This window comes from Formica exsecta, unplaced genomic scaffold (genome assembly GCF_003651465.1).
Source record: "Formica exsecta isolate Colony F162 unplaced genomic scaffold, ASM365146v1 scaffold2, whole genome shotgun sequence".
Classification (NCBI taxonomy): Eukaryota; Metazoa; Arthropoda; class Insecta; order Hymenoptera; family Formicidae; genus Formica; species Formica exsecta.
In genome coordinates this window covers 3,353,410-3,379,456 of record NW_021849297.1, presented here as the reverse complement: position 1 = coordinate 3,379,456, position 26,047 = coordinate 3,353,410, and the positions used below count along the sequence as shown (strand labels likewise).

Sequence of the window (26,047 nt, the reverse complement as noted above, 5' to 3'; positions counted from 1 at the left end):
GGGTAAGCTGGTCCTGTACACCCAGCTTCACTGGTCCTTTGCAGAAATCCGCTACCCGTCATCTCTCTCTCGTATTTCTCATCGATATTTTTTTTCTTTTCTTTTCTTTTTTTTCATATTGTGACATTCTTTGGCGAATCTTTTCAGTTATGATTTTCTTCACGTTTGTTCTTGCTGTCCTCTCTTTTTCAATATGTGCCGACAAAAAACTGATCTTTGTCGAAGTTGACGATTATTATGCAAATTTTAAGACCGATGCCATTGACATTTTCTCAGAAGCGCATATTTATCCTGCGTTATCGCGAAGATGTAATTGGTTTATTTACGATCGTTGTCGAGAATGTGCCGCTACAATTAACTGTCAACGTCATTCATCTATCTCTTATTGTTTAATTCTTGTGCGAAACAGGTGCGTTTAAAACGCAAATAGTACTATATAATCATATTATACATCGAAGGAGACAATTTCCTGAAGACGTGAAGTTTCTAAAAAGTACACCTTCAAGGACGCAGAAGAGGGTTTCATGGCGGCCGTTCTCACCCTCTGAGTTTATCTCCGAAATTTTCCCTCTCATCGAGAATGCATCGTGTCTGATAATACGTTCACTGTGTAAGCAGTGAAAATTTTGAGAAATTACGCTATATTTATACACATGCATGTGCCTAATATTATTATGCATATATCATATTTGCATTTAAAATTAATGATGTTCAGGAATTAGATATTTGAACTATCTTTAAAATATAATTGGCTTTTACATTGTACGGGCAAATATACGAGCGAGCGAAACATGTCGAGATCTTCACGTGTACTCGTCCTGTCACGACGACTCGCTCGCAGCATCCCTCTCTGGATCGCGAACCTCGCAACGCGAAGATGTATATTATATAAGTAGACGCGCAACATATCGTCCCTCGTTTTGTCAATGGTCGCGTATATTCGCTGCTTTTCATTATCTCCACGTACATTTCTATCTCGCCGAGATGGGCTGTATAATGTACACAGACCGGGATATTAACGCTGTTAAACGAAAATGGAGAGAGAAAGTGACGGCTAGTTATTTAATATCATTTTATGACTTCTACGTTAAGGAATTTCACAAAACACGTTATACTATCGCTAAATAGTGAGTAAACAAAATCAACAAAAAATTCTCTGTCAGAGACGGAACAATTTTAGTTTTTATTTCTCGTATACACAATGTGTAAATAAAAGATTATCTTGCTATAGATGTTTTCTAGTTTGATATATAAATTGTTTTATGGTATAATTTATCTCCATTTTTCGATTTAATCGTATTTTCAGCTTTTTTGAAACTCAACGTAGCAGAATTTCATTGAGCATTCGTATTTTGATTTATTAAATACATTACATATACATCGATTAATGATGTAAATGCAGATCGAAAAATTGAGATTTAAATAGAATATTTCAGGTCACTTAAATAAAATCTTAAAAAGAAAAGAAGAGGGGAAAAATCCTTCCTTCCAAGTGTCTTTATCTCGTACAATTATGCATTGTTTCATACATATTCAGAGGATTTAAATTGGGAAAATCTGAAAGACTGAATGACTGATTTACTCTGTTAAATACATCTTTAATTAGATTTCAAGAATCCGAAATCTCAATTTGTGTTATGAAAATGAGTAATGCTTACACACGAAATAAGGAGATAATGTTTTGTTTACATTCTGCGTGTGTTAAACAGAGACATGAGTATTTGTTGCCAAAAGCGAAAATTCTTTCTAATTTTAAACGAAGCCAAATTTGAGATTTACGTCGATTGAGATTTCCGGTTCGTCATTTAAACTTTGGAAATTGTTGGAGCGGAGATAAAGAGTGATTTCGAACAAGAAAATTTATCAAAATTATGCTGCTTCCTTGCTTGCGTTACGTGAAAGTTTGTTTTGATTATATTTGTTTCATCACAGGCACACGAGATAAACTACCGTGGGGGATTTAGAGCGTTCGTCAAATATGTACGTTTTAGTACGCCTGGCAGAGAGAGAATCGAGATGCGTATTCGTTAGGCGCGAGTATGCAAGTGCAATTAACGTAATGATTCTTCCGACGAATCCAAGCACCACGCCAAGCTGTGAGATAGAACTCGTTGTGTGATCAGACGATTTATTTTGCCGGTTCTCTGCGTCTTTCTACATCCGATTCCGACTTTTGCACTAGCGCCTATTAGCATCGCACGATAATTTTACCGAGGAATTCACGAGGCGGTGGAAATAGCCGCGGCGCACGTCCGCGTGATAAATCCGCATTGACAATTCCCGACGGGGGTTGTCAAGCTGTTTAGCGAATCGACGCGCAAACCGTACATGAATTTACAGAAACTTCGATCAGAGATCGTGTGTATTTAGTTTAGATTACGTTAACTGCCTCGCGTATATGCTATATATTTTACATCAATTCTCGCCGGCATTGCCGCAAGCTAATATCTTTAGTAGGAGATTTCTATCATATGTAGCGATCGTTGAGTAAATATTTTTTAAGACAATTGTTTAAGAATAAAATCATATTACCCTGCTAAAAAAAAAAAAAAAATGTTTTTTTATCATCTTTTTATAAAGAGATATGATCCAAGTTATATATAAAAATATCAAGAAAGAGTAAAATCGCTAGGCATGAAGCAAACGTAAAATTGTCAATTGCAATAAGACAATAACATTTGTTATTTTGTATAAAATCCGTAATATGTTATGTGATAATATATGAATTCAATAACAATATTGTATATATTTGCAGAGATGAAAATTGCTGTGGTTTTTTTATTCATTTTTTTGCTCAATTGTCTGTGTATATAAAGTATCTCTCTCTATTATTGCCAACAAGAATTGCGAGGTAACCTTCAGTCAATTAACATAAATGAGCTATGAGATTACATTTGATTTTGTCATTATTACACTTAAACGATTCTCATATCTCGTAGTCGGGTCTCTTTTAAAATAACGGATCATTCTAAATATAACCGGCTACAAATCTTGGCGTTCTCATTCAATTTATTTATTTATGTGACGTATAAATTTATAAAGCCCGCGACATATAAAAAGAACAGTAGAACTTGAGCAGTAATCGAAAATCGACTGATCATTAATATCGGCTATTCTCGGTAACGTGAGACCGCAATTTTAAAACTTAATATGTAAGCTACATATTAAAAATTGATCGATCTGCTTGTTGTGCTTAAGCATTACACTTTACATTTTTTGTGTTATTTTATGATTTGATGACCACTTGTTGAAATTTTCTCAATGAACTTTTTTTGATTCTCAGGTAAACTAGCCTGTCCTTTGAGACAATTTCGATGCGCCAATGGCAGATGCATTCCAATTTCGTGGGTCTGCGATAAAGCGGACGACTGTACCGACAATTCCGACGAAAGCCCGGAGGAGTGCAAATGTAAGTCATGTGCAAAATTATGCGAAAATTATACGATCAAATTATAGATACAAAACGGCAATAACGTCGAAACGGTCCATATGATCAAGCGTAAATTTGCGCAATCCTTTGACGCGTCAAATTCGCATATGAGAGTTGAAACACCAAACATCATTTTACATGACAAATATTGGCATTGCGTAAACGAATGGAGCATTGGTCATTTTGGCGTGAGGATTTTGTAAATTTCTATCATTTTCACCATTCATAATAACATATTTTTTCTAATTGATTTTACGTAGTGATTTAAAATGAACAGAAATTTTATAGTTTCACCGAAATACTTCGCAAAATTATAGAGGTAATAATCATCATTTCGAAATATGGAATCTGGTGATCAGATAAAATAGAGATACGTTCATTCATTTTTCGAATTTTTTTTTTGAGAGGAAATGTTTTGTGACAAAAATTGTACAATGCCACGGAGTTATGCGGAACGCACTTTGCTCGGCGGGTCATTAAATATTTATGAGTCGTATTTCTTTACAACTGTGTAGTCATGATAGTCAATAACGACGGAAATATTATTGAATGCGCAATTGCATGCGTGTGATAATACGAATGAATGTGATAAGACATTCCGGAAATATTTCGCGTTATATATTACCGCGAAAGTGTGCGATCGCAAATATATTTGCCTCCGATGCACGCGTGCGCGCGTTAATTAAATGAAGTGATCTGTTGACAAGCAAGCCATCAGCGTGTTTGTTCGCGCATTCTTGTGTCGTTTTATCGATTCCGAATAGAATTCAACGCGAGAGAAACCTAATTTTCGCAGCTGCGATTTAAAACAATCGTCTTAGCCAATCTCGATTCGATCGATCGCACACTTCGGGATTTGTTTACGAGACTTTGTGCGTCAACCGGGATCCCGATTGACGTATTAAGTTAGTTTGATAACCATAATAATATGATGATATTACCTCATGTTAGTATGCATGAACAGGGGTGATATAATCTTTTCGATTGGTCAAGCGCTTTGTTGGAATAAAATATGCTGATAAATAATGAATTTTTAACTAAAATTTGATTTATAATTTTTTTCATTTGACTCTTACATCTTATATCAATATAGCGAACAAAATATCTGTCTAATTGGAAAATTTCATTTCCTTCTCCCGGCGCTATATCGATTTTTAATTTATGTTAAAAAGAAAATTGCATTAATAAGCGGTGTTAAATCAGATAATCATGTTAAATAAAAAAAATGATAAAAATATGATGATAATCTTATTAACACGTATTAGATTCACCTTTTATTTTTTTCTATAAATATCTAATAATCTGCATGACATTGCACTCTTATACGAGTATATTTTTTGCGCAGATATGCAATCATGAATAAATATATCGCTCTTTGTGTAATCGTTACATCGTAATCACCTGAAAATCGCTTGTATTTCCATTGACCTATTATTCTTTGATGCAATTTATTTAAGTCTTCATTGATTTATTGAAACTCGGTTAAGAGCAAACGATAAGATCATCGATAAGACACAATAGTCTTATATAATCTTCGATTTTAGAAGTCGTAAATCTCGCGAATATATATTTATCTCTTGACACAACAATAATTAACTTTGCTTTGTAAATCATTCGAGAAACTTTTACAATGTGTTTAGTGATACGAGAGAGTTTTATGAGCAAGAAGGAATATTATTATATGCAACATCCAAGCTTTTGTTGAATCCTGTACAATATATCCCTATATTATAGTACGCGAATGAGATCGAAAAGATTATACAGAAACCATAGCTCTCTCAGCAGTAATTGATTTCGAGTTCGTATCGTGAATGTTTGCACGATATATGAGACTTTTTGGAAATCAAACTTATCAATTCAACTTTCTGTAAATCTCTGAATTTTAGTTCCAGGACACTAATCACGTATTCTCTGTGATACTAAATTTAAGAAATTTACAAAAAGTCGAATTGATCAGTTTGGCTTCGTAAGAACTCATATGCGTGACGAAAAACAATAGCAATTAGAAAATGTAAACGTTTGCGATGCACAGTAATCTCTTGCCTTTTTTCTTGCACTCCAAGTGTGGAGATGAATCTTATAATGAGAGAAAGGCCAAGAACAAGAAACAATAATTGCTATAATTTTATAAATGATTACGAGCCCGTCTCGCAGAGCTCTGCGATAAAAACTCACCGTCCTTGCCTAAGTGCGCCTATAATCTTTCCAATCGAACACAGAAGATTTACCGGCGCCGAGCAAGACGTAGCCCCTCATTGATCTTGCATCAGATAAAATGATCTAATTTGATCTTTTATAATTTATATCAAAGAACAGGAATTGCAATGCGTGTTCTTGTGCATTTATCTTGTCTCATTTGTCTATTAACTTATTTAATTATTCGCTTGAAGCTTGTGATTTAGATAATCTTAAATGAGAAATGAAAAATGTCGAAATCAAGCATAATATATACATCTAGCAATGATCATGTAAAAGAGAAGTGCTACAGACAATATTCTATTGTTAAACAATATATTGTTCAAAACTGAAATAATTTTTTTTTTTACACTAACGTTGAGATATTAATTTGAATTGTAAATTTTTAAATAGGGATATTGCTCTGCTCAGTAAATGTACCTATTATCAACCAGCCCGTATATAATATGAAAAAATTGACATTCTGTCGTGTCATTTATATAATTTCTTCTTTCCCTTAGTTATATTTTGAAATTAATCTTATCGTACAGTTGATTATATATTATGCTCTCTGTAATGAACTTTTGTAAAGTTCTATATTTTTTCCGTAGATTTCCTACATTTATATAAAGTAATTACACGAGCTACAAGAGTGGAAATAAACAAGCAGTTAAATAAGCAACTAAATAGACAAATTGCGGCAGGATAGTGCAACGACGTGAAATAATAAGATAGAGAGAAGGTAAAGGAAAAGGAAGATCGCGAGAAAGAGTGCTACCTAACGAGCGAAAAGGAGCAATAAGAACGAACGAAACGACCAAACGAACCGAGCCGACTTTGCCCTTTGTCGTTTCTCGGAATATTCGCAGGGTTTGCATCTTGCGATCACACAGATTCCACCAATTTGCGCCGACTCCTTGTCTTTTCTTTTTAGTTGGTTTCTCGCTTGTCGTCTGCTATTTCGACCCGAGATCTCCAATTCCTCTTATGGTTTGTCGATTTTGTCTCACTTGTCTAAATGTTCCAACTATCGATTTCGTCTTTTTTCGCTGAAAATCATTTTAATACTTCAACTTGCTATTTCTTTTTACAATTAAATTTTAAACATCAATTAAACATTAATTAGGATCGCGTACGATTCATTATGAATTTTAATCGAGAATCACAATAAAATTTTTTATTAGCTAATAGAAAATTTTATATATATTAATTTTTGAGTTGATAAAAGCATTAAATCAATCGATTGAAAAATGTTAATTTATGATTTTTTATTAAACATGATATCTATCGGTGAAAAACATAAAGCTAAAGGATCTACAAACATCCAAATACACTAAGCGAGATGAATTATAGGTCCATTATTAATGACATTGATCTCGCCGCCTTGACTTCTAAGGCAGGATGCAACGCCATCATCACGCTAGATTCAGACGATGTTGCATCAGATCCTTGAATTTATTTCCTTTTTTATCGTTCTTTTTACATCGGACTCGTTCGCCGCCATCAGCGGTTCCTCTCCATCGGCATGCATCCGTTCGTTTAGGGTCGCTGCATTTTGTAGCGCAAGGCCCGCATCGGTTGCATCAGTCGACAAGGAGAGCCGATTCGGTTGCACGGCGACTACTGATCGCCGCACCATATAATTATGGTGAAAGCCAGTCACGACATGGTGTGTATAGGATCGCATAATTTGCTCTCGAATGTTGGCTCGCGTTGACTGCGTCGAGCCGGAATTTCGCGATAACGCACTGCAGAGATGGGACAAATCTTGTTAATATCTATCAATAATAGACAAAACGGATAAAGAATTAGTTATTCTTATATTGAAATATAAATGTATATTCGCGAGACATTCACAGCTTCAAAAAAAAAATTACAAAAAATAATTAAAAATTATCTGTAGAAATTGAGAAAAAAAGATCTGCAATATCTATGTATCGTGGGAATCTTTGAACTTTATCTTATGCCTTCGTATTTAGATACCAATTGCTGCTTAATAATTTCTAACTCAATTGAAATCAATCGACTGGTCTGCGTCACTGAAAAAGTGCCAGCAAAATCTCGCGACAATCATTGGTCATTGTTCAGTGCCATCCCAAGTAAATCCATTTTTATTACATGTCATTAATAAATATATTTTAACTAGATATATATATATATATATATATATATTATAGAATTGAAATTAGAAACCATATTGTGAATAAATTCTTTAAAACTGACTTAAAACCTTCCCAAAAGGTTGTAAATTTCACGAGAAATAACACTGTATACTTTTTCATTAATTCTAGACCATATTATATCTAACTCTTCTGTTTCCAAATCGTATTTTTATATGTTTATATGTTAATAACTGCCAAAGAGACATGGAGATGTACGGGGTTTATACTTTTAGTAGATAATGCAATTGATATCAATTAAAACGAATCTAAAGGGCGAATGAAGAATAAATAAAACATAAACTCGAACAATATAATCGTAATAATGCCCCGTGGTAGTAAATATTGATTCACACGTGACAACACATGATGTGTGAAAAGCGATATTTACAGGAAATATAGCGCATTTCGCGAATGCATAATGCATGTAATCGGGCACAGTGATAGTGCCGAGCGTATTATTGCACAGTCTATTTCAATCTTTTGAGCCATTGAATGGCGGACTTTGACGTTTCTCTCTCCTTCACTTTTAAGTTGATATTTCGTGCGAAGTGACGCATGCGAGATACTGCGTATGTAGCATTTTAATAAGATTGACATTTTTTAATGACATCTCCAAAACAACACCTCGTGTAAAAAAAAGTTTTTCTTTCTTTTCGATTTATTTAGAATGTAATCATCTTCTCTTCATTGTATTATAGCTACGGAACATCCTACATATCCACATGCGATATGTATACGTGGATATACAAAAATATTACTGAATATTAATGCAATATTACTAAATCTGTTACAAATCAATATCTGCAAAAATATGAAAGTTCTGAAAAAAAAGATGTTTTCAATAAATATTGCAAGATTTTGAGATATACAGATATTCGTTTTGAATCATTTTAGATATAATAACTTTACTGTAAATGGTATCATTTTTTAGAATTGGTAATGTGCCAGTTTTTTTTTTTTTTTTTTTTTTTTTTTTTTATAAAAATTGGTTTGTTTTCCTACAATCGATTTTTTTGATATAATGAAAACATAGCCAATATTTCAAAGATATATTGACTTGATAATGATGATAATGATGCAAATATATTGCATAAAATTCATGTTGAGAGAATGTAGCAGCAAATTTACCTTTTGGAATTTCAATATTTGATCAATTGTGTTTTTAACTCGAAGAGCTAACATTATATATTTAGAATCACTTTGAAGCTTCATACGACTCTACTCAACTCAATGCATATTTTTTCATTAGAATTAGATATGCATGATAAAAGTGCAACGGGAAATTTTTATTTATAAGAAATATATAAACAGAATTTTTGACAATATTTTTAATAAAAGATGTTAGAATGCAAACATGTGCGCCCGCTACATATACACGCAGAGGAGAATAATAAATATCCTCGTATCTCCCGTTAATATCTAATATTACCAGCTCGGAAATGCATGGATTATTATGTGACAACAACTCGCGACATAATAACCACCGCGTAATTTGATACAATAATTACATGACGTTCATTAATTAATCATTTGCGCGTTTAACTCTTGTGAAGCGGTCCGCGAAATTCTTTTTGTTCTCAACAGATATAATGCATTTTAGATACAAATGATTGCTTATGATGAGAATGAAATCATAATTGTGATATTAAATTTTCATATCGTGCGATGTTTAATTTTGTATTCAGGTCGAAATTACTGTTTCGTGCGTATTATATCAGCTGTTCAATCTTTTTTACAAAAGTAAAAAAAAAATAAAATAATTTTTCGTCGGTCAATCGTAGTCGTAAATAAAGAAGATATTCATTCAGTGTGTATGTATGTACATATGTTAAAATTTTTCCTGCTTTTATATTATATTTGAATGATGTGCTTCATCTCGAGATCCAACAATTAGTTAGCATGAATATAATAAAGATAGTCTGGCGACACATTTTCAATTATAATTTGTTCGTAGTTTTTCGTCAGCAGATAACATATATGATGTTCCTTAATTGTTAATATAAACGAGAAAATTTAGAATAAAATTTTTTCACACGAAATTTTGTTTCTGTGAAATTTGAAAAGGATTGGAAAAAATCAATTATGTCTTTTCCTTTTATTAAACTTTGATAATTTTCTTGAAATCTTTGCCACTTTTGGGTCATTAAACTAATTTCAGCAGCGTCTGTCAGCGGGTAAATAAAATTGTCGGATATTTCGAAATTGCATAGCAATATATCGTGAAGCTAGAAACGAGATAATTGATCCGCGCAGTAATATCTCGTTTGCTCGCACACGACGATCGAAAGATTGTTGATAAAGCATGGGATCTAAATCGTGGTACAGAAAGTCAAGCGCGTGAAAAGGAAATAACGAGACGGCTGCTCTTAATCAGAAACAAGATTCTTACGGCCAGAAACTGGTCGCGTTCCTATCTCATACATGTTCCACCTTTTAACGGTCCATGCCAACATGGGCATCTTGGTGCATATCGATTTTTGGCATGCTATATACGCACGTGCAATATTCACAGCAATCGCAAAAATGATTTCTCAATTGTTGACTTTAAATAATCGATATTTTTCAAAGAGAAATGTTTGGAATTCTGACAGGAATATATTTATATTTTTTATTCTTGAAATAGTAATTGATTAAAGTAGTCAACTATATTGTAGATATTTTTATGCATTATTTAAAAAAAGTTATGTGTCACGACATATATTATCAACGAATTCTTAAATAAATAAAAATGAACGAGAAAACACAGAATGGAGTAACGAGTTGACCCTATGCCATTGTATACATGGATTGCATGTTTCATATATTTATATTGAATATTGTATATTCTATTTTATATTGCATATTGATTATTCAGAACGATGGCATTCATTCATCCACATTCGGTGTGCCAAAAGCTTTAAATGCAAATATCTCAGAATCATGTTTCTGCAAACGAAGCGTTACTCAGGTCTTCGATCGTCTTTAGTTGTTTGATCAAAAGCAGTATTACCATTTTTGATTGATCTACACATGATTTTAAGTAAAGTTTTTTTTTTAAACAGAAATATTTAAAAGAAATTTTTTCAAGTTTAATAATAACGTTGTTCGACGTATCTTTATAAAAATACGATAATTCTGTAAATATTTTGTATAATATTATTAAATTTTATATACTATTATATATTATTATTCCATAATCGTCCATCATTAAAAAAATTTTTATAAAAATAATAGTATATGCTTAATTATCTATATCCTTTGAAGCTTGAGATTGATAAAAAGCTTGGTGTCAATGATTAATATCTAAAAAAAGATAATCATGTTATAATATTAACATTAAATTATTATAATAACATTAAATATCTATTAATATAAATCAACAATATCTTTTTGTTTAAAAAAGATTTCTAGAACCAGAGATTGTTACTAGAGAACATATTATTTCCAAAGAATCTATTTAAGAGATTTGTTTCTTATAGAATACTCTGTATGTAATCTTTTTTTTTTCTGTGTGTGTGTATTTAACACCTTAATAAAATATTAAAAACATAAAAGAGGGCAGAGGGAAATATGATTGTTACTATGATTTTTTCATTTTGAATCAAGAAATGCGATGATAAATAATTTTTAACCTCAATTAATCAATTAAAAGTTTCCGTCTAGATGTTGTAATGTTGATATCTTTCTGGAGTTCGATGCTATCACCAGTTGTGCTATTTCTCGTATTTTTGTGTCAATGTATGACCGCGCGCGTTATCGATGCCACTCTCGTGTTATCATTATGCACAGTTCGCGTTATGTCGTATGTGCGTTTCAAGAAAACGCTTGATAAGTAACTACTGATACTATATATTATATAAATTCATGCATGCCGATTTTTCGTCTAGATTTCTTTGGTATATTTACATGCAGAATATTCGGATTTTAATTCTTTGATAATGCGTATCAACAAAATGCATATCAAACCTAAAAATAGTAACAGTAGTGAAATGGATGTAATCATGGAAATATCATGGTAGTTTTTACCCAAATACGCAGCCGTATAAATTTACAAGTTTTGCACTCGCAAAATTATTTGAAACAAGATAGTTGTTCCTCAGCTGCTTTTATATGGTTTTCTTGTAACGTATAATATTTCGAGCACTTACGTTAGATTGAATAATGGATGCATATATTACTTGATATATATACGTTTTGCTATTATTTATGTTTAAAATAAAAGTATAATATTACTCTTTTACAAAATAATATTGCAAAATGTAGAAAAATATTATACGAGAAGAAATATTATAATTGATGAAAGCAGAGCGGTAAATTAACATACATATACATATTTAACAGTTTCGGAAAGCTTGTTAAAACAAAGATTGATAAATGAGCACGCTTTTCAAAGTATTATGCGAACAAATTAAAACAGAATTAACGAACAAGCGTAAGACACGTTACAATTTTTTTCCACTTTAAAGAAAATTCAGGTCTTATTCTCTGTAGAATGAGAAACGGCCAGGGTTGTCACGTTTTTGCAACTGTATATACTAAGCCGAAAGTATTAAATTAACTTGAGTGTTGGCGCTGCATATTTCAATTCGTTTCGAACATGTAGGTAATTTAATTCTTTATATTTGCACCACGTACCGTTCCATTTAAAGTACTTCGCTGTATGACCGCTATGTATGTACGTAACAATATTTTATTTTAAAGGGAAATTCTTTTTTACTTACACTCTCTATATATACCATGCTTTATAATTACCAAAATAATCTAACTTGGCATCTGAAATTGGCACATATACAATTGATAACGTTAATAAAATAAGAGCTTCATAAAATAGATCCTCGTGATAGCTAAAATTTTTATTTAATTAATAAATTTTAATTATTTAAAAAAATAGCCTTATTGAAATTTCACGGATTTCTTCTCGAGATAGTCCGGGTCGATGAAAGAGCTCGTACCATTAAGTATATACACGTGTACGTTATTTCCCCACGCAAATCAGGAAAACGTAAGAAACGTGTTACACGCACTATAAGAATCAACAATCACGGCTTTGATTCGTGTTTGTATCTCCTTCTTCTTCTTTTGCTGCCGCCACCACCGCATGTGTGCCAAGCCCCTTATATAGAGGCCCCTTTGCCAAGCTGCGGCCTTACAGAATCCGTGGCTACTATAGCGAGTGTATCGTCGTGCCAGTTGCTGATCCAGGAGCTGTAACCTGTTCGTTCGCGTATACTTGCTGGAGTCTTGAAACTCCGATAAAGTAATAACGCCGATCGGCGAGTTCTTCTTTAAGTGCTCCGATAATTCGATGATTCTAACGTATCAAAAATTTAAATAGCGAACATTTTCTTATATTGAAGTCTATGAGACTTCGCCAACTACAGTGATACTCTTACAGACTCGTGCGGAGATCATCATTGCGAAAGAGTCTCGTTCGAAGATCTCTTTGGCGCATTGAAATGACGTCTGAAGATTAATTTCTGATTGAGACATTGAGATTTTTTCGAGTGCACTATAGCCGCGATTTCACACGGTGCAATCTGCACGTAGCAGACGATAAATAAGACGCGATCTCTCTCGCGATCATGCAAGTCCGCGGCAGAAGTTCAACGCGCCCCTTAGACGCATCCCGGTGCACGTGCATCCTGTTGCAGCTCGCGTGCGCGACTATCATCCCGATCGGCGCCGTCGCTCATTCCCATATGAACATTTCAGACGCCCAGGAATGCAAGGATTCAGACTTCAAGTGCACCAACGGCAGATGCATACCGAATATATGGCATTGCGATGGCGACCGAGATTGCACGGATGGCGACGATGAGGATCCTGCTATTTGCAGTAAGTAGCATTTTTTTTTTTTTAATTGCGCGTTACACCACGTGTAAATATACTTTTACCTAATACCCGGTTCTGCTTAACTTATAATATTTATTGAAAGAGATGCAGGGAGGCGAGAAATATATACATGTAGCTATTTTCTTAAAAGATTTAGTCTTGAAACAAGATATCAGTGATGATTTCCGAATTTGGCATTGTGCATCTTGCTCTATATTTATCTTTTTAAAACTTAACTAGAGTATTCCGGAAAGAGAGAGAGGGGGAGAGAGAGAGAGAGAGAGAGAGTTTTAATTAGTTTTATAAAACATTAAGAGAAATATTCTTAGTAAAAATTCAATTTGATTTTAATTAAGTTACTAGTTTATATTTAAGCTAATATATTCAAGTTGACTCTACGTCGCAGATTAAATATTTATTAAAGTAAGGTAGATACGAAATTAATATTTTTCAACTTCTATGCCAATAAAATATACACGGCACTTACTCCTTTGAGAAACGCTTTGTATGCATCTATTTACAAGAACATAAAACTCGTAATTTACGCATCTCTATGAAAACCTATTAATTACGCTTTATAAATTCTGCTTTATAAAAGCAGGGCGAAAAGACAAAAACATTTTTGAATATTTTATAAGAATAATATTATGTATTTTATTCTCGTGCAACATTGTATCTTTTTTTATTTTGCTAATTGTAAACTATAACTATTTGAAAATACCGAGAGACTTGAAGGTTTACTAGTTTCTTATAAATGATATGACCAATGTACATTGTTATATTATCTGACACACAGAATAAGTATTTAATCGAATATAGTGCATCCCGGCTGTAAAAGGTTTTGGTATGTGAAAGTGCAACTTTGAAGACCGGTTTCACGCAGGTAAAGTGTACTGAGATATACAGTTTATTCTCCAGTAATAAGGGCACCTCCTATTTTTCAGAGAATCGCGATTTTAATATTATTACTCGATTATCTGATGAAATCCTTGTGGATATTGGAACGTGCACTGTTTAATTAGAATTGTAAATCGCTAGCCATTTTAAACGATTATTGTATATATTTGCATATTTCCGTCAGGTATACCATGAGGCATATGAGACTAGTATTGATGATAATCGATTAGTTTAATTGTATCTCATTGATCCTTGAAGGTTGAAGGCGATCATAATTACGTAGTGGAATGTGCGTTTAATATTAATTAGCGCATGTGCTGACGCAAAGCCCTTTTGACCGATATAATTATGCGTGCATTTAATCATTTCAATTATGATGTAAATTACGTTGCAGATCATTAAAAATCCTCTCACATTATAAAATAGAGAGACGCAATCGAGTTTCATCATTGTGACGTTATATATATTATAATTTTAATAGAAAAACTATAGTCTTTCAAGAGAATATATATAGGAGTTGTATATATGTGTTTAATATCTATTGTTTTTCTATTCACTTCTATTTTCTGTTTATTTAGTAAGCGACGATTTAATGAATTATTTTACTTCTAATAGATATTTTTAATAGATTTTTAATAGATTTAATAGATAATAAAATTATATTTTCATTTAATTTTAGATTAAATTTACATCTCAATAACATTTTAATTTGAAGATTAGTTACAAAGATATATGATATGTTGAAAATCAAAATGTTTCCGGGTAACTGACAAATTCTTTCGATATTTTTACAAATAAGAATCGATTTAAAATTATACAAAAATTGTTGTATAAGTGTTTATAGCATTATTTTATGAAATGAGGGATTGCCTCAACGCCAACACTGTTCTGTTACATGTGAAACGTGATCGCAAGTGTGTAATTCTTTTATTCCAATTTGAATCTGAAAACAATAGCACTCTAATGCATCAAGTGTCAAAGAGCGAACTGTTTTGTTGCCAAGCGTCATTGATAGTGTGTAGACATTGATATCAAAACATTGACACTTTATTTCTGATATTCGATATTTCTGATATTAATATTTTATTTGTTACATTAGCAAAATATCAATATTCCAAGACAAACTAAGATATATTTATATATATTGCGATATAATGCAATATTCATTAGCATTCACAAGACGTGAAACTTAAATCTTATAAATTGTACGCTTGTCCTAAAAAATGTTAATCGAAAATATTAAATCAAAAAAAGGAGCGATACCGTGCAGCGAAACGGAGTTCCAGTGCAGCCCGGGCGAGTGCATCCCGAAGACCTGGTTGTGCGATCACCAGACAGATTGCACCAATGGTTTGGACGAGAAGAATTGTCATAGTAAGTCGCGCGGATAAGTATCTTAGCATAGGTATTACCGGAAAGCAGCCAAGGAGGAGATCAGCCGGAAAGCTACAGAACAAACGACAAAGCGCAAATTGCAGTATCGCAAATCGCATCCTTGTATTCGATACGTTCTATCGCTTGTGACATGACAAAACTGTAGAAGGTTTTGGATTCATTAATTGCATGCGTAAATATATTAATCGGTGAAAGGTATTAATAAAGGTTAAAAGGAGATATTAATCAGTGGATTTGGTGATGCGATAAATGTAGAAAAAATTTATATTGTGAAACATAACAATCGCCTTTTAAATCTATCTTGATAACTAATAGGTAGAATTTGTGTTTATAGTATTTTTATACGCTTATACGTTTATAGTATTTGTTTTGCGCACATATCATTTAATTATCGAAATCTTTCGATAATCGAATATTCGAATTATCGAAATTAAAGATATGAATTTTCAAAAAAAGAGGTAAATTTATACGTGCGTGCGTGTGCAGAGAATTATAAATACGCATATGTTATATAACAAAATCAAGAACGTAAATTTTAAACTATGTTAATTCCAAGAAAATGTGAAGTTAAAAATATGATTTACATAAAGATAGTTTTAATATATATACATATACGGAATGTAACTGAAAAAACATATATGGAGCACATTATTAGATATAGGACAACAATCCAAATCGAAAAGTCCCGAACCATTTTTTGATCTGAGCTTTCTTTTCGTTGTTATACGATGTTAAAGTTTGCTAATCAGCGCCTGTCTACAGCAAAAAACAGGGAAGGTACGGCGAAGATCGAAGTAGCGAGACGGCTTTGCGCTGTATAGATAGGCGCTGATTAGCTAACTTTAACAATCGTATAACAACGAAAAGAAAGCTCAGATCAAAAAATAATTTAGGACTTTTCAATTTGAATTGTTGTCCTGTATTTGATGATCGCTGATTAGCTAACTTTAACAATCGTATAACAACGAAAAGAAAGCTCAGATCAAAAAATAATTTAGGACTTTTCGATTTGAATTCTCCATATTAAGTACTCCATATATGTTTTTTTAGTCACATCCTATATATATACACACGCACGCATATATATAAGAATATACATATTTAAGTTCGTGTGTACTTGATGCAAGGATGCAAATTAAGTCTTGGAAATTTATCGCAACTAGTCACATCAATATTCGTCTTTCGCGGGGCTCGTACTCAAACGAGTGCATCGTACATTCGCGTTCAAAAGTAGTCCAACGCAATTGTCATCTTGTCTAGGATCCAAGAGCTGTACGCCGGAACAATTCACATGCCATTCGGGAAATGGCGAGTGCGTGGCATTAACATGGATGTGCGACGACAACCCAGACTGTTCGGACGGTTCAGACGAGGCTGAGTGCAGTAAGCTTCTGCATGTGGGCTATCTTTTCCATACTCTTGCATTTTGTTATCTCTCTTTTCGAGCTCTATATGTTTTATCTTGTATCTTGCACATTACATGAGAGACGAATAGTCAAAATCTTTTGATTTTATGTATGGATATGGATGGTATGGATATTTATATGTATGGATTATTAGTTGTATATTGACGCATGCAATTCTCTGTAAAATATATCGTACATATACATATTTCTGAAACTTTTAGCAATGTACATATGTCGCAACTTTTTTAATAATCAGAAAAAGAATCTCAAGTTATTTTTTGTATGTCAAAAGTTTAATTTAAAGATTCATCTAAATTTAAAAAAAAAGGACAAGTAAATCTAATTATAAAATACTGTGAAAATTATAACAATTATATATTAAAGTTGTGTGAAATCGATAGCAATTATAAGATCTTAAATATCAAGTGGACGAAGGACATTGTCGAGCGTATAAACATTATAAATTTAGCGACAATTTTAATCGAAAATAATTGTGTCAGATAATTAAATTGATGATCGAGTAATATTTCCTCGGAAAAAATAAAATCGCTTTTTATTGGTGAAGGTGCTTAAGTAAAGGGACTTGTAAAATACGAATATAGCGAAAGAATATTTTAATGTTATAATAAAATAGTCGTAGTCGTGCTTTAAGCTGCGTTGCAAATTGCACACTTTCCATAAACGAATTGCACATATTATGTCACATTCCCAAGTCTTATCTTATTTTAAAATGGGTTTATTTTAAAACAAGTTGCGTTACTTATATTTTTATGAAGACAATTATCGCATTCATTCGTCGTTGCTATTTCCGCGTTGATTTTCGCCGATTCTTCTTTCCTTGCTACTTTGCCGGTCAATAATATTAAGATTTACGAAGCACACATGCGGAAATATTAAGCACACATGCGGAAAATTTAAATACAAGTAGTTTTATATATAAAGTCAAGAAATCGTTGATAATGTTCTTAAAATAATTTTAATATTTTTATCCGATATGTCCATTTTTATTCGTTCATAATTATTGAATTGACATAAAAATGAATTTATCTAAAGAAAGATATTGTCGAATCGAAAACAGATATTATCTGCAATCCAATGTTGTACTCTGTAATTCTATTTTTTATTTTCTTCATATACCTTTGATGATAATCGTAAGTATTTTATTGCACTTATTATCTTGTTTCTCTTTTAATTATAAAATTTCCGATTGGAATACTTGAGAGTGCAATTTAATCGGAAAATTTTTTTATTAGATGTTGAGTCGTATCGTACATCGAGGGGGAGATAATTATCTCGCTTGAAATTACGAGTAGCTATCTACTCAAACCACTAATTCCCTACGGAAATCGAAAGTACAAGATTATATAACTCGTAACAGCACAATAAAAAAAAAAGATTTTTGCTCTTACACAAACCCGATTCATTTAATTAATCTACTTGTGCACAAGTTGTTACGTTAAATCTGCACGTCTGTATCGTTTTTATCCTGACGTAGATTCTTTGCATCATTGCTAAATTATATGTTGATATGTGAAAGCTGTGATGTTAACATATAATTTATTTTTCAGTCAATGGTCTATTTTTTTGCATTGAGAAAAAAGTCGTAAACTTGGCTAAATGCGTTTAGTTGGTTATCATATCTTTAGCTAAAAAAAATTAAGTATTTAAGTCAAATACGTCACATATTCAAGAGTCAAATATTTAAATATTTCAACTAAAGAAATAATAACCAATTAAACACATTTAGTTAATGATTTTTTTTCTCAGTGTATATATTAAGATAATTAATAGTAAAATACCTATACCCAATATGACCTGCTTAAAGTTCGGAAAGTTTCATATTGTTTTTAAAATAGTGTTATATATTTCACAACAAATAAAATTGGATCTCTCTGGAGAAAATTTTGTTTTGGAAGAATTATATAGATATTATTAAAATTACTATATATTACATAATATTTAAAAATAGACTAAATATACTGATACATTCAAATTCAAAACTTTTACTAATTATAAGAGAGAATTTTTTTACCGTTAGATGAAGACTTAATCAAAACGATAACATAAACGGTATAATATTTTTTTACAAAAAGTTTAAAGAGCTATTGCGGAATTAAATAAAGATGCACATTATCACGAAAGGTTATCGGATTAACTGATATTATTAAGTTTTGAATTCATAGTGTAAGTATCGGAGAGATAAAGAGAAAAAGCGCTATTAAGACATTATTGAGTTCTAGACTATATATATTGGGTATAGCTACGTTATAATGCAGCTTCGTGTTACTTTATAATTATCGTATAATCTTCCTTTTTTTAATCGTTATGAACGATAATCGTGTATTACATACTTACTATCTTTGAAGAAAAAATTTAATTTTGGCTTTTCATTAATTGTAACGAGTTTTCCGTTTTTAGATACGCTCGTTAAGAAAAGTTAGTGATCATAAATATCCGCAATTGCTATCTCAATCATTTATTTCAATAAGCTTCGTGTTTTTATATTGATCAAATGTCTACTTATGTGTAAATATTAATGTTTCGGTTAAAGAAAGAAAATTTTTGTTGTAAATAAATTGTGTCGTTGCATTTTTTCTCACATAAAAAAAATCTTTTGCTCCCAGACGACACTTGCCGGTCTGACGAGTTTACTTGTGCGAACAAGCACTGTATCCAGCAGCTCTGGGTGTGCGACAACGATAACGATTGTGGGGATAACAGCGACGAGAAAGCTTGTGGGCCGACAACTTGTAATCCTGGCACTGATTTCGCGTGTTCCGAGAATTATTGCATAACTTCGCGATGGAGATGCGACGGCGATTATGATTGTCCCGATCGATCCGATGAAATAGGATGCAAGGTACTTTGTTCTTGTATTAATCTCACCGAAGTATGAAACTTTATAAAGTTGTTTCGACATTGTAAATAAAGAGAGAACGAAAAATATTAGCGATATAGTTTATATGATGCACATATCTTACATTTCTCTTTGAAATTTATTTTTTTAGGAATCTGCGAACAAAGAGAGAACTAGCCATTGCGACAAGGAGTTCGATTGTGACGATGGCGTTACTTGCATCCATCAGACATGGGTATGTGATGGTGAGAAGGATTGTCCGAATGGTGCGGACGAATCTCCACAGAGATGTCACAATGTTACCTGCAGATCTGATCAATTTCAATGCGAAGATCGACGTTCTTGCATCTCGGGTACTTATATAAATTGCTTACGATCGTTATTAAATTAAAATTGCTAACAATAAATCAACGAAATATCAATCCGCATTAATCGATAGCGGCGTGTTCCATATACAAAACAATAGCAAATTGAATTAGATTCAGCCCTGGTATCTATATCTACTAAGACATAGAGTTCTAAAAATTAATAGATTATTATAAAGAATAACTTTTTTTATCGTCTCAGATTTCAATAACCTGTGTGTTTCACACTATATTCACGCGACTTGCCGTATATATCTCGTATTTTCAACGATTCATATATTTCAGGTCACCTATATTGCAACGGTAAAGCGGAATGCGCCGACGAAAGCGACGAGAAGAATTGCACAAGTAAAATCGTAAGCTGCGATCGACGGATTCAATTTGAATGTAGTGAGGGTTCGTGCATTCCTCTGGAGAATGTCTGTAACAAAAATCCAGATTGTATCGGCTGGGAGGACGAGAGCGCTGAACTTTGCGGGGTGAATGAATGTGCGATACACAATGGTGGATGTTCGCAGATTTGTGTCGATCTGCCTATTGGTTATCGATGCGACTGTCACGCGGGTTATAGACTCATCGACAATCGCACATGCGATGGTAAGAAAAAAGTCATTGCATTTTCGAATATTAATATTAAGACTTTCTTAAAACTTCTTTAATCTCTCATTGCAGTCATATGCTCTTATATCGTATAAAGAAATATTATTTTATTCTTCCAGATATTGATGAATGTTTGGAGCCCGGCAGCTGCTCTCAGTTTTGCCAAAATGAAAAGGGCAGCTTCAAGTGTAGTTGTGCCACTGGTTATCTTAAAGATCCGCGGAACTCGACACGTTGTAAAGCTGCAGAAGGTCACGCAAGCCTGTTGTTCGCCCGTCGACATGATATTCGAAAAGTAGCTCTGGACCGCCAAGAAATGACTGCCATCGTTAATAATACAAAAATGGCAACAGCTTTGGACTTCGTCTTCCGCACTGGGATGATCTTCTGGAGCGATATTAGCGAAAAGAAAATTTACAAGTATGTTGTAATTGTGCTTCAGCTAAAAAAAAAGCTTCTATTTTTATTCATATTAAGAAACGGAAGATTGAATGATATTTTTAGAGCTCCAATAGACGAAGGAAATGAGCGCACAGTCGTTATCGAGAATGATCTTACTACATCGGACGGATTGGCAGTTGATTGGATCTACAGTCACATTTATTGGACAGACTCTGGAAAAGATACCATTGAATTGGCCAATTTCGAAGGAAATATGAGAAAGACTCTGATACGAGATCGCATTCAAGAACCTAGAGCGATAGCTCTGAATCCTTTGGAAGGTTGGATGTTTTGGACAGACTGGAGTGACGAAGCTCGCATCGAACGAGCTGGCATGGACGGCACTCATCGATCAGTAAGAGACAAAAATTAATAATGTTGATTAAACATGTAAATGAATAATATTACTGAAGAATGTTGGTATTATAAAACTTATTGAGTAATGTGAGAACATTTTATGCAAATTAATTTATTTAATTTGGAGAGAGAGAGAAAATTAAAGAAATTTATTTTCTATTTAGCATTATTTGAATGTCTGTGTGTATATTCTTTTTTTGCTTTTATTTTGAGAGTTATTTTCTTTTTTGGAATTTTTTTGAGCCGGGGAGTTTTTTTCCGAACGTAATTTACAAAAGGAATAAATCACTAACAAAGTGCATTGAATATGTTTTCCGAACGATTTGTTTCGATTTCTAACAGGCATCTATTACAGGTGATTGTAGGCAATGATGTCAAATGGCCTAATGGCTTAGCTCTAGACTTGATCGGCAAGAGAGTATATTGGGTAGATGCAAAGTTGAATATCATAGGGTCCTGCAATTATGATGGTACTGGTAGACGAACGGTTCTCTATTCTCCGAATAATCTCAGACATCCCTTCAGTATTACAACCTTCGAGGATTATGTATACTGGACTGACTGGGACAAAGAAACGATCTTCAAAGCAAATAAATTTACTGGGAAAGAAGTGGAAGCCGTAACGTCGATTAGAACGCTTCAACATCCGATGGTAGTCCATGTATATCATCCTTATAGACAGCCTGATGGAATGAATCAGTGTCAGGCTGTCAACGGGCATTGCAGCCATTTATGTTTGCCGGCACCTAAAATCAACTCTAGATCGCCACTGTTGTCATGCGCCTGTCCCGATGGTTTACGGCTATTGCCCGATGGATTGATGTGCGTGGAAAATGGTGAGTTAGTACAAGAATATTACGATTGACGAATGTCTTTCCAACACTGAACCATCGCTGTAATTTTCAACCATCTCGTTATAGTGGCCAATACGCGAGGAGCAAATAAATTAATATATTGACAATTGTATAACTAAACCGTGTTTAATATAACGACAAAAAACTAATAGGAGATTTTTAAATAAGATTTTACCAGTATTTGGAATGGTATTGCATATTACGAATTACAAAATCTTTCTCTCTAGATTAGATGAATAGATCAGTTTAATTATTTCATGGAAAGCTATTCGTCATTCTTTTATAGATTTGCTGTGTAACATATAATTGGAATGAAATACATATATTCTCAGAGAGCGTTGCATGTTGTTGTTAGCGCATTTTTACTTCCGCTTATTATGCAAAACGATAAGAAAGATGCACAAAATATCGTTTTTTTATTCGGATATTTCGACTTTTTGCATTCAGGAATCATTACATGCATAACGCGCATATAATCATTAATCTCTCACAAAACCGTTATATAAATCATTTCGCATGTGTGACAATATATACATTTATTAGTGAAATATTGTAAAAATTTATAAATCCTTGGATGCGAAAAAATTATTACAAAGTGTATATATTCGAACTGTTAGAGTACGAAATCAATCGTCCTTTATTAAGGATTTATAAAGATTTAATTTTTATTAATGCTCGATAGTTGTTGAAGATGTTATGAGCTCATTATTTATGTCGTTTCATTTATTTGCATTCGTGTTGCATGAATTTGGGATATTCCAGTTACTACGACCGTTGCACCGTCCACGCAAGCAGCAATGATGCCGTTCCAGAGGCTCAAACCTCTGAATGTTACAACGACTCTCAGTAAGTTTGGTTGAATGATATTTTCTTTAACATATGCGCTGCTTTCTCGGGGGTATGTTAAACATTTATTCAACTTTACTGTGCAGGTTTATAATTAATCATTTTAGGTATATTCATCTATTAAGTCACGATCATTCATGATATCATTTTTGAATTGGATATATTCCAATTTCATGCTGGGTTTCATAAAATCGCTAATTAAGAATGTATTAGCATAATTTTACTATCTAAGAATGAAAAACATTTAACATAGAAATAAAAAAGTTTTCTTTTTAATAAAATAAATTTTGTTCTAATGGAGATCTCTCAAAGTTATCTGGAAGATACATAATTTAGATTTATACCGAGTCAATTTTTGGCTATATATAATTTAGAATCAATTTTTCCCTAACAAAAATATTAAGAAATGGTTATTTTTTTAGCTCGAAAGATAATTTTCTAGGAATTAAAAAATGCAGAGACTAAAATTTTATTTCAATTTTTAATAAGTGATAAATGATTTAAAAATAAGTTACAAAGATATTTAACGTGTAAATAAAAAATTACGAGAAATTTTTATTTATTCTCGCGTTTTTGTAGAAAAATTGTTTTCAAGTTAATCAATGAATCCAAAAGAAAAATAACTCATTATATCTGAAGTTTGTATATCAAATTAATGTTTATCTTTATTTGTTCAAACAGATTTTATCGATTATATATAATCGATAAGCTTGATTATTTATTTTAAATATACAAATATGTACATAAGAAATATACATTTTTAACTGCAATACAAATCGTAGAGGTAGTATTACTAAGCACATTTCTCTTGCATAATATGAATATGTTATACATTGTGCATGTATCTCTTTTCCGTAGCATAAAAATATAATTTAATTGAATGCCCGTAGTCGATATCTTCTGTATTTAGATTCTTATCTCATACTCTTATAATCATGATGATGATAATCGCTACAAAAATGAATTTATGGAGTTTTTGTTAATTGTTTTAATTCTGCTACAATAATGAAGCAGAGAAAAATATTAGAAAATTTTTTTCTCGTTTATCACATCATGACAACATTCTGATTTGTATTAGTCTTATATATGATATTGATAACTCTATTTATAGATCCATTATCCGCAGCAGATGCAAATGGAAAGAAAAATTTAGCAACCGAATCAACAGATCCTGGCTTAGTCGCCGGCATTGTGATAGGCGTAGTATCCTTAGGACTATTATTACTCGCACTTGTGGCGGTACTCTGCTACAGGCATTATCTTCATCGTAATGTCACTAGTATGAACTTCGATAATCCCGTCTATAGAAAGACTACAGAGGATCAGTTTAGTCTTGAAAAAAATAGGTTTCCGCTTCCCGCAGCTACAGTTGGAGAGGAGGTAAAATTAATGCTTTCTCAAACATACTTATTCAAGAATTTGTTTCTATTTGAAAAGTTTTTATAATTTTTATGGAATAAAAGCCATTAAATATTTTTATGGATGAAATTTCGCAGTACTTTTTACATTTAAAAGAATTTACGATATATCTTATTAATTGTTTTTTTTACACAGGCTCAGGAACCATTGACAAGTCCTGGAACAAACGATTATGTTTAAGACTCAATCTGTCTTCACCCAGAGGGCTTAACAGGCTACTGAAATACTATATCGACCAAGTGATAAAACCATGTAAAGAAAACCGAGATATTTGCGTCGAAAGGGTTTGTCCAAATGCATCATGCCTGCGCTCGCTCGCGAACCTGCCAACCAACTGTGATTATGTTTATTTTTTGTATCTATTTCTTTACAAATTTTAGCACTTTGTCACTCAGATATATGTATATTATGCGTTGCGTGTGCAACATATTTAGATTTGTGCTCAGCGGCATAAAGGGAGAAATATCTAAACAAACTGTTGCCAAATATGCGATCTTATCTTCATGTATCCAAGTAGTTCGATAAGAGAGTTTAAGATTCCTATTTAATATTTTTCCCATTGAGTTAAACACACACATACAATATATATAATTTGTAATATAACACTTTTTAGATGAATCTATATAACATCATGGCCTGGCGCACGTAGTGTGTGATTTTACATGCGCTATGTATATGTAAGAAAATATCACAATTTGTTATTGTTTAATTATTTATTTAGGAATATGTAGTGTGAATGTAAACTATTTTTTTGGTAGTCTCTAGGAGCACAAGATATTACTTTTTTTTTTAGTAGTATCTTATAGAAGTAATATGTAAATAACGCGAAATCTTACACATAACTTTCCTCCTTTCTTCCCGTGATGTTTGAACTACTTACAAATTATTAGACGAGCTGTTAAAACATGATATAAAAGTTATAGTGCATACTGTGAAATAAATTATCATCAAAGTAAAGTAAAGAATAAGCGATATATGATTTTTATTATATCTATTATTATATGCATAAAAATTATACATAAGAAAAAAAAA

General features: G+C 32.4%; 1 protein-coding gene across 5 annotated transcripts; it reads left to right on the top strand.

Moving 5' to 3' along the window:
• The first annotated feature begins 1,060 nt into the window (after positions 1-1,060).
• LOC115234356 (very low-density lipoprotein receptor-like) lies at positions 1,061-26,047 on the top strand. 5 transcript variants are annotated; one of them, XM_029805376.1, is made up of 13 exons: positions 1,061-1,127; positions 3,284-3,409; positions 13,459-13,581; positions 17,131-17,253; positions 19,901-20,136; positions 20,285-20,486; positions 20,784-21,095; positions 21,218-21,518; positions 21,603-21,894; positions 22,252-22,732; positions 23,513-23,596; positions 24,708-24,976; positions 25,151-26,047. In XM_029805376.1, exons 1-13 carry the CDS (start codon positions 1,076-1,078, stop codon positions 25,193-25,195), a joined length of 2,646 nt encoding a protein of 881 aa, XP_029661236.1. In that variant the 5' UTR covers positions 1,061-1,075; the 3' UTR covers positions 25,196-26,047. The 5 variants fall into 5 exon arrangements, with proteins under 5 accessions (XP_029661236.1, XP_029661237.1, XP_029661239.1 ...); XM_029805377.1 differs by lacking the exon at positions 17,131-17,253 and adding an exon at positions 15,730-15,849; XM_029805379.1 differs by lacking the exon at positions 17,131-17,253.

Bases quoted from the DNA above. Each gene is read 5' to 3' on its own strand.
- LOC115234356 (XM_029805376.1), top strand. From the start codon at position 1,076: ATGACTTCTACGTTAAGGAATTTCACAAAACACGTTATACTATCGCTA. The intron at 1,128-3,283 runs GTGAGTAAACAA...TTTGATTCTCAG, and splicing joins CGTTATACTATCGCTAAATA to GTAAACTAGCCTGTCCTTTG. The intron at 22,733-23,512 runs GTGAGTTAGTAC...GGGATATTCCAG, and splicing joins ATTGATGTGCGTGGAAAATG to TTACTACGACCGTTGCACCG.